Source organism: Nyctereutes procyonoides, unplaced genomic scaffold, assembly GCF_905146905.1.
Source record: "Nyctereutes procyonoides isolate TBG_1078 unplaced genomic scaffold, NYPRO_anot_genome, whole genome shotgun sequence".
NCBI lineage: Eukaryota > Metazoa > Chordata > Mammalia > Carnivora > Canidae > Nyctereutes > Nyctereutes procyonoides.
In genome coordinates, this window is record NW_026575046.1 from 14,405,892 (window position 1) to 14,415,763 (window position 9,872).

At 41.0% G+C, this 9,872-nt stretch overlaps 1 protein-coding gene across 2 annotated transcripts in view; it reads right to left on the reverse strand.

Annotated features, from left to right (window-relative positions):
- SLC45A2 (solute carrier family 45 member 2) overlaps window positions 1–9,864 on the reverse strand; it is a 32,409-nt gene extending 22,545 nt beyond the window's left edge. For both annotated transcript variants that reach the window (XM_055325032.1, XM_055325031.1), the window contains exons 1-2: window positions 3,825–9,864; window positions 1,558–1,734 (exon numbers count right to left, since the gene is read on the reverse strand). In XM_055325032.1, coding sequence (XP_055181007.1) covers window positions 1,558–1,734; window positions 3,825–4,209 — 562 coding nt within the window. In that variant the 5' untranslated portion in view covers window positions 4,210–9,864. The remainder of the gene's footprint in view (window positions 1–1,557; window positions 1,735–3,824) is intronic.
- Between the last annotated feature and the right edge of the window lie 8 nt (window positions 9,865–9,872).

Sequence of the window (9,872 nt, forward strand, 5' to 3'; positions counted from 1 at the left end):
TACTTTATGGGTCGGTAGAGTCCCTGACCAAGTTAGAAGTTGTTTGCCTGCAATTTAGGAGAAGGGGGGGGTGGTGGTTCTTCTCCTCAGGAAATGGGTGGAAAGCTTCCAAGCAGCCTTGATTTCCAAAGGGAGAAAGGGGGAAGGCAATTTGGAAGTTGGAACAGAAAAGGGCAGCCTCCTTTGTTTTTTCCATTAATATTTATTCTGAGCACTTGTGTATGATGTGCCAGGCTGCGCAAAAGGTGAAAAGGGATGCAATGAGTAAAACAGACCTGGCCTCTGCCCCTGGGAACACAATATTTTCTCAAACTCATAGAAATATTACCTAATGTGCTAGCCTTTGAAAAGTTCCCCCAAATACCAAATTCAGCCTTCTAATAACAGGGGCAGCACGGGAGAGACTGGTTGGCCAGGACAAACATGACGTGACCTGGGAAAGGGTGGCCACACTGCCCAAAGTACATTAGAGCAATAAAATTCTCAATGTGTTAGGTTGGATGGGCTCCTCCATTTTCCCTGAAGCAGGGAAGAACTACTCTCTTGCCTGGGCAGCCTCTGCTTCCAGAGGCTACCATTCAAATGTTTGTTCAAACAACGAATATTGACCCCAAAGGCTTCCATGCGCAGGCACTGGAAACATAAACTTAAGATTTTGCTTCTCATGGGACCTACCTGGCTATGAACGGAGACAATATATCAAGACAAAATAAATATTTTGGTTGGGCCTTAAAGATATCAAATAAGGTGGATTGATAGATCCTCCCCACCCCCAACTATATATAAAACCCCTTCCAGGCCAGAATGGTACTATAATCTTCTGTATAACCCCTTTCCCCAGGGGGTTCCTGACTGGTGCTCTATAAATACATATTGAATATTGCTAGCATCGTTTTAAATGAATGACCCAACAGCAACCAAAGGAAGCCGGCAACAGCCCCAAGAATCAAAGAGAGCCCTCATTGTCCTGGCATGGCCTTTTTCAAACCAGGAGGTTGAGGAAATGCCAACTTTTTATATAACTAAGGACTAATGGGGTTTGTTTAAGTTTGTTTGAATTTGCTTGGTTTGTTTCTATTTTTGCGTTTAAATGCAGTTCTTAGGAAACTTGCCACAGAATCATCCAGGATCCTTTTAAAAATGCAGACTTCTGGGTCCCATCTCAAACCCACTGAACCAAAATAACTGGAGGAGAGAGGCCCAGGAAGCTGCATTTTTAACAAGTTCCTAAGTAATGCTGATGCTACATTACTGATTTTAAAAAAGAAAAAAAAAGTAAAGTGCACAAGGGCCCCTTTTCATTGCAGTTGTAAATGTCTCCACAAATGATTCCTCAGAAAGCTCTTATGTAAACTTCCTTTGCAAAACCTCCAGAGCCCAGTCACAAGCTGATTTGTTTAGAGAAATGCATTGAAAGACAGAGCCGCGTGATGGGAGCACTCCATCAACAGACTCTTTCATTCAAAAACTCTGACGCGTATAGACACTGGCTGGCTTTAGTGGAAGTGCCTCCCTGTCTGGTGAGCTTAAGGAAAGATTTTCTGGAATATTCCCTACCTGTGAAGAAGGCATGGTAGTGGAGGCCCCTCTCCTTATCCTCATAAGAGCAGACATCAAATAAGTAGGCTTTAATGGGCCCATCAATGAAGTCAGCAGCAAAATCAAAGAAAACTACACCTATCATTGTGATGGTTATGGCCCAAATCCGCTTCCTTCTTGGATCAGCAATCAAGGCTAAAAAGGAAATAAACATACATCACCTAATCCTGCATTAGAAGGATTTGCATTTTTATTTTCACCAAAAGGCCTTGTCATCAATTTACCTCCCTTTGCTTTTCCAAATAAAAATGGCTTCATTATTTTTTCAGGTTTTAAAAATTACACAATGTGAATGCCAGAAAAGGTAGATCTGCAGAGATGGGAAGTAGATTGAGGGGTTGCTTAGTCCCGATGGGGAGGAGAGAATGGGAGGTGACTGCTAATGGTTACTGGGTTTCTTTTCAGGGTGATAAAATGTGGTAGCTTTAGATAGTGGTTGGTGATGGTTGTACTACCTTGGGATATACTGATACAGCACTGAGTTGTATGAATTTTAAATCATATCTCATTTTAAAAAGTTGTTTCAAAAATTCTTGTAAACGGCTTATTATAAACCATTCCAATAATCTAGAAAAGTCGAGGGAAATGCTTCATCCCAGCCCCCACTGATGGCCATCCTTCAGATATCTCTTTACGTACTTAAACACATACAGAAAAAAATGTACACCAGTGCCCTAATACAGTGCTCTCAAACTGCAGCATCCTTAATCATTCCTTGGACAACTTGTTGAAACAGATTTATTGGGCTCTGTCTCCCATGATTCTCCATTATTCTCCCATGACTCATGACTCTCCAATAGGTCTGAGGTGCGGTTGGGCATTTGCATCTCTAAACACCCTCTGCCCAAGGATGCCCAAGGATGCCCTGGCTCTGAGACCCATACTTTGAGCACTGACTAATGGGATCAATCGGACACATTTATCTATAACCAAGTCTCCTCAGATCTTTGCATTTCACTTAATGGAGAGCAGCTGCACAATTTTTAACAGCTGAATAATATTCACTCTGGGTGTGCTGGAATTCATTCATCCAGTCTCCTATTAGAGAAAAAAAGAATGTTTTCCCTTGTTTTCAGTTTCGCTTAAGAATAAAACAATATATGCACATATTTTTAAAAATTATTATTTAATTTATTTTTAATTATTATTTAACTTATTTTAACTTATTAAAATAAGTTAAAAATAAGCCTACACTCCACTTTTTACATCCAAAGTCTTTCAGTACCTCCTCCCAAAGGCAACTATTCTTATCAGGGGTTTTTGTGAATATTTTGCAGATATAACCAACATTTATGGATTTATGCCCTCTTTTAAATATATACAAATGAGGGATGCCTGGCTGCCTCAGGGGTTGAGCGACTGCCTTTGGCTTAGGGCATGATCCTGGAGTCCCGGGATCGAGTCCCACATAGGGCTCCCTGCCTGGAGCCTGCTTCTCCCTCTACCTGTGTCTCTGCCTCTCTCTCTCTGTGTGTGTGTCTCTCATGAATAAATAAATTTTAAAAATAAAAATAAATAAATATATACAAATAATAGCTGACTATCCTGCCTCATTATCATCCATTCTGCTAGTCTGAGAGTTAATGATACAGAAATGTGTGCTATTTTTTAACAATTCTTCTTTCAATGAACCTTTTTATGTACTACCACCAGTTACTGATGAATTGGTGGCTGGTTAATGGCAAGAAAAAGTCCTTACCATCAGGTTTGTTTTTGCCCAGAATTTACAGTGCAAAAATGTCCCCTTGAGCTGACAGGCTGATGCCCTACACCCATTAAAAGACTCTACATAAAGCTATGAATAAAATTAGCTCTTATTTAGACATGTAGGTAATTTATTATAAGTATTCATGGAGTCATTTGGCAAATGGTTAATTTGACAAAAGTACCAAATAAAGCATAAGCTCAAAGAACACTGCAGCTGATAAACATGTAAAAATATTGCAGTTCACAAAACAGATTTAAAAAATATTTCTATTTTTAAATCCTCACAACAATAAAACAACAGCAGCAATGCATCCTAGATGTTTCTAAAAGTAAAGGTTCCCCAGCCACAGAACTTGGAATTGGGTCATTCCAAAGTGGAAATTTATTGTAATCTAGGAGAGACAATCCGTTCTAATCAATTTCCAATTGTACGTCACATAAAGAAATCTGCATTCTACTCCTATTGAGTCATACAATGGGCCCTTTCCACTGCCTGCCCACCTGTACAGACCACTGACCTGATACAACAGCATCCCCGTTGAGGTACAGAGCCATGCCCAGAAGCATCATGATGCCCAGGGTGAGGATGTAGGGTCTCCGCCGGCCCCACCTGGCCTGGCAGTTGTCGCTGGCTGATCCCCCCACGGGTTGCAGCAGGAATCCCAGGATGGGGCTGAGGAGCCACACAGTGCTGTACAGACTCTTGGGCAGCCCCACGCTGAGCAGGACTGGGGTCACGTAGGCTGCCTCCACCGCGTAGCAGAACTCCCGGCCAAGCATGGCCATGCTGTGCATGATGAGATTGCTCGTGGGTCTTTTGGGAGGCTCCACAGGATCAAAGGGGTCATCCTCAGCTAGGGACTTACAGGTATCAATGCCAAGCTGCCCAGTGTTGCCGCCCATGGCCACAGGGTGAGGAACCTTGCCTGCAAGCCCACCACCTTCTGAGTGGACCTCAGGTTTCTGCTCCAAGCTGGATTTGACATGGAGCCCGGCTGAGCAGCCAACAGAGATGGTCAAGCTGGGGGAGGGGCTCAAATTCTTTCATGCCTCTAAGATCACAAGTTATGATGAGAGGGAAGGGGGTGGAGTCAGGAAAGCATGAGGGAGATTAGTGGCTGTGAGCCCTCTGGCTCCTTAGAATGTTTGTCTAAAGGAATCTCCCTTTGTACTGTTCTTTCTCCCTCTCTGTGTCGTGCACACACATATACACACCCTGTTACACACGATCTCACACACACAGCTTTGAGATGATAGAGCTGTATGATGCAGGTGTCCAGTCAAAATATGAATGCCTCAATATCTTCTTCCGAACTTTTTCTAGATATAAATATTCTGTGTCTTCCTGAACCCAAGTTTCTATACGCACACACCTCAAGAGTCCATTAGCTAGACCTAAAACCACGGGAAGTTGCATCCTCTCTCCAATCTATAGCTGTCTCATAGCACTGTGATATGTCCCTTCATTGCACTTAACACACTTTATAATTAGATAGTTCTGAGTTTATTCTATTTCTCCTGTTAGTCTGATCCCTTTACGAGCAGTGATCAGGTTCATTTCAGTCATTTTGGTATCCCCAGCATCTAACATGACACCTGACACCTAGTACGTCCTCAAAAATATTTGCTACAGGAGTTACTGAGTAAATAAAGCGCATTCACTGCATTTTGTAGTATCCCTAAACTGCCTGTTTGTTCAGGTCCATTCCTCGCCCCTCCTCACATATCATAAGAGACTACATTTCCCAGGGTTCCTTGCTCTCTAGCTTCTAGGTAGGTTGGGCCAATGGATGGCATTGGTGGGAAGACTGGGGCCAGGAGGGAAATCATGTTATTTCCCTTGCTTTCTCCTTCCTGAGCTGTCAGTGGCTGCTTCTCCACAGTGGGTCCGGCTTCCACCAGGCAACCTTAACTTCCAGGTTCTCCTTACACTGCTTTTCCCATCATGCCTGCAGCCACAGAAGTGGTCCTGGCTTCCCTGTTGTAGCTCATATCTGGATTGCCTGCCTCAACGTCCCCTGGTCTTCTCAGCTCTTTTGTCACCGGTAAAATTCTCTATATTACATTTCCTGATTGATTGATATTTCACCCATCCCCCCACCTGCCTCCCCTCAGGCAACCACTGGTTTGATCTCTGTATTTTTTGTCTTTTCTCTTTGTTGTTTCTTAAATTCCACATGAGTAAAATCACGGCATTTGTCTTTCTCCGACTTTTTCAATTTGCATTATACACTTGAGGTCCATTCACATGGTCACAACTGACAAAAGTTCATCTTTTCTATGAGTAATAGTCCATTGTGTATACACATAGCACATCTTCTTTATCCATTATCAGTGGACACTGGGGTTGCTACCATACCTTGGTTATTATAAATTTTGCTGCAATAAACACAGGGATGCGTATCTTTTTAAATTAGTGTTTTTCTTTGGGTAAATGCCCAGTAGTAGAATTACTGGATCATAAGGTAATTTTATTTTTAATTTTTGAGGAACCTCCATATGTTTCCCTCAGTGGCTGCACCAGTGTGCATTCATTCCCACCAGTGGTGCATGCGGGTTCCTATTTCTTCACAACCTCTCCAATACTTGTTACTTCTTGCATTTTTTTATTTTAGTCATTCTGACAGCAACTGTGATTCTTATTGTGGCTTTAAATTGTATTTTCCTCATGTTACTGATGTTGAGGACCTTTTCATGTGTCTGTTAGCCATCTGTGTGTCTTCTTTGGAAAAATGTCTATTCAGGTCCTCTGCCCATTTTTAATTGGATTATTTGTTCTTTTGGTGTTGAGTTGTATAAATTCTTTACATATTTTGGATAGTAACCCCTTATCTAGACGTATCATTTGCAAATATCTTCTGCCATTCAATTGGTTGACCTTTTGTTCTGTTAATGGTTTCCTTTGCTGTTGAAAAGCTTTTTATTTTGGTGTAGTTCCAACAGTTTAATTTTGCTTTTGTTTTCCGGGCCAGAGGATACATATGTAGAAAAATGTTTCTACAGCTGATGTCAAAGAAATTACTACCTATGTTTTCTTCTAGCAATTTTATGGTTTCAGGTTTCACATGTAGGTCTTTAAACCATTTTGAGATTATTTTTGTTTATGGTGTAAGAATAAATCTCTGTTTTAAAGACTCTGGGTGGGTCATATTTTCTTTGCTGGACCTTGAGGAGTTCAAGTGAAAAGTCTCTGGAGCAAGAGGAACACAATTTTATGGGACGGGCCCTTAAAATGGTTTAGGAGCAAGACTCAGAGTGGGAATATTGAAATTTAAATTCTTGTTCTGCCTCTTCTTACTAGTATCTTCCTAGGCAAATCACTTAAACTGATGGTTCCCAAACTGTGTGCCAAAATGCCCCAGGATACCACACTGAACACAAAGGGATGCCTCAGGAGATTTAAAATTTTGAAGATAGTAAACAGAGTGAAAACCAGCATCTGTTAAACAGACACCACATGAAGTATCAGTGAAGTAGATGGCACTTTGAACATAAGATTGCACTATAATCCAGGTGGCTCAGCAGTTGAATGCCTTCGGTTCAGGGCATGATCCTGGAGTCCCGGGATTGAGGCCCACATAGGGCTCCCTGCATGGAGCCTGCTTCTCCCTCTGCCTCTCTCTCACTGTGTCTCTCATGAATAAATAAATAAAATCATAAGGGACCCCTGGGTGGCTTAGCAGTTGAGCTTCTGCCTTCAGCTCAGTGCGTGATCCTGGGGTCCTGGGATCAAGTTCCACATTGGGCTCCCTGGATGGAGCCTGCCCCTCTGTGTGTGTCTCTCATGAATAAATAAATAAAATCTTTAGAAAGAAAAATCTTGGGATCCCTGGGTGGCTCAGCGGTTTGGCGCCTGCCTTTGGCTCAGGGCGCGATCCTGGAGTCCAGGGATCGAGTCCCACGTCGGGCTCCCGGCATGGAGCCTGCTTCTCCCTCCTCCTGTATCTCTGCCTCTCTCTCTTTCTCTATCATAAATAAATAAATAAATCTTTAAAAAAAATTAAATAAAATAGAAAAATAAGAAAAATCTTAAAAAAGATTGTACTATAATCCTTTCAATGAAGCAAATATTATATGAATATAAATGTGGAACAGAAAATGATAGTGGTGTCCAATCCTAAGGAATGAGAAGTTACAGTGTTTAACACATGTATGACCCATAAGTGTGTCAAAAATGAAATAAAAATAATTCTCTCAATTTATGTGTATTATGGTTTTTCAAACAGCTAATTAGTTGTTAAGGTGTGAATACTTAAGTTGTTGGGACCTAATAATTTAGATAGAATGGTTAGGTATTTCTTTTGGCCTATCAGAACCATGAAAAAATTACTCAGACACAAAGGGAGATGTGAACTAAGAAGGTTCAAGACCATCTGAGTCTTGCGTTCTCATCTGTACAATGAAGAAACCTGCCCCACTTACCCCTGTGATTGTTAAGAAAGACTGGAATACTGTATATAATGGATGTTTTTGGCTGCCTACCCAACATCCATTCTCCACTCTTTCCATCCTGGAACCTGGATTAGGTTCCAGAATCCCCGCCTCCACACACACCCATGTGCTTCCAGGTAGCTGAGTCCAGGAGCAGGCTGGTTTTATCTAAGGACAACTCTACCTTCTCTGATAAAGACTGGAAAGGACCAGCTTATGACTTAACTCCATTAAAAGAGACACAAGATTTGCTGATGGTTCCTGAGAGCATCTCTTCTTCTGGATGTCACAGTGTATGCATATGAAATCCAGAACTTGTTAGCAAGCTGAGGATAAAGTAAACATATGGAGGATGCTAGTTGGCAGAGCCACGAGAATGCAGGGAAATAGGGTCTGCGTGAATAGGATTCAGGCAAATCTAAAACTTAATATCCTTTTAGATTTGAGGTGAGCCAAAACATTTCATATTTTGGATATTGTTACTGGCAGTTAAAGGCATCCTGATATGACATAGGTAAAATTATTTTGTGAATTACAAGTGCAATGTAATTGTGACTGAAGCCAATAATGTGTTTAGAGGGGTGACATGAAAAAGAGGCCTGGATGCAACCAGTCATGTTGTTCCATGCGATTTATTTATCACCATACAATTTGTGGCATCTCATCACTCCCTATATTGTAGAATCAAAAGAAAGTGGAAATCAGTGTATACTAACCTACACATTCAGGAATAAAATTTCTATGTACTCAATATAATATGTCTTTCATTAGAATTTGCCATCTTTAATGCCTGCTTCTCCTCTTCCTTACTGCTTCTTATGTTCTCATCTGCCCCCTTGCCTATTCCTAAGTCTACAGTTTGACATGGGACAACAAAAGAGGAAGTGTAGCACTTTCTGCACAAGGTCTTAGATAGACTCTTCAAAAAAAAAGTATGGGTCGCTAACAAAAGCAATTATTAACCTTATTTATATATCTGTATTCTTTTTTTTTTAAAGATTTATTTATTTATTCATTCAGAGAGAGTGAGAGAGAGGCAGAGACACAGGCAGAGGGAGAAGCAGGCTCCATGCAGGAAGCCCGATGTGGGACTCGATCCTGGGACTCCAGGATCACACCCCGGGCTGCAGGCGGCATTAAACTGCTGCGCCACCAGGGCTACCCCTATATATCTGTATTCTTTAAAAAGTTTATATCCTACAAAAACCAATTTTTCATTCAAACATTTGATATGAAGTCAATTAGAAATCAGTATTTTGAGCTAACCTTATTTACAGATTTTTGCCAACTGGCTTTTATCCTTTCCCTCATCAATTCTTCAACAGATATTTTTTTTTGAGCACTTATTATGACAGTAACAACGGGAAAAAGACTTGGTTCATATCCATTTAGGACAGTACTACTCAAAGTGTGGTCACTGAATCAGAAGCATTATAATCATCTGGAAAAAAATACAAATTCATAGGTCTTGCCCTAGATACACTGCATCTCTAGGGGTGAGCCTAGGAATCTGTATTTTAAAAGTATCTCCAGATGATTCTTTTGTGTGCTAGAGCAACTACTCTAGGAGCTTATGACTTAGTGAAGAGTTATATAAACTAAAAGCAATGACTATCCTTGGAGTTATGTACAAAGTACAATGGAAACATAGGAAGGGCTCCTTAGAACTAAAAATTTGTGAGTACCTAGAATTGTCCTAGACACCACAGTGATTGAGTGATATTTGAACCCAACACCCTTCTGACTCCAAATTTCACAACACTGTATAAAACTTCCCAGGACTGACAACACACAAGAAGTTTCACAAAGAAGGCTGTGTTTGAACCAACTCTAAATTTGCGAAATCAACAAGCTGGAGCAAGAGGGGCTGGGAGCATTGTTAGTCCTGGAAAATATTACAGAATATGAAAAGGAATGGAAGGAAGAGAGACCATCACATAATTAGGCACTTAAGGCAGTCCAATATAAAGCACGAGGGAGCAGGGATCATGGATGGGACTAAATAGCTACGGAGAAGTTTTGTTATAAAGAGTTGATATGCTATATACGTGGCTTTATATTTTGTTATATAGGAAAAAGAGAGGACCATTGAAGAATTTTACAGGAAAGACCAGTTTGGTGTGGTAATGAGTAGT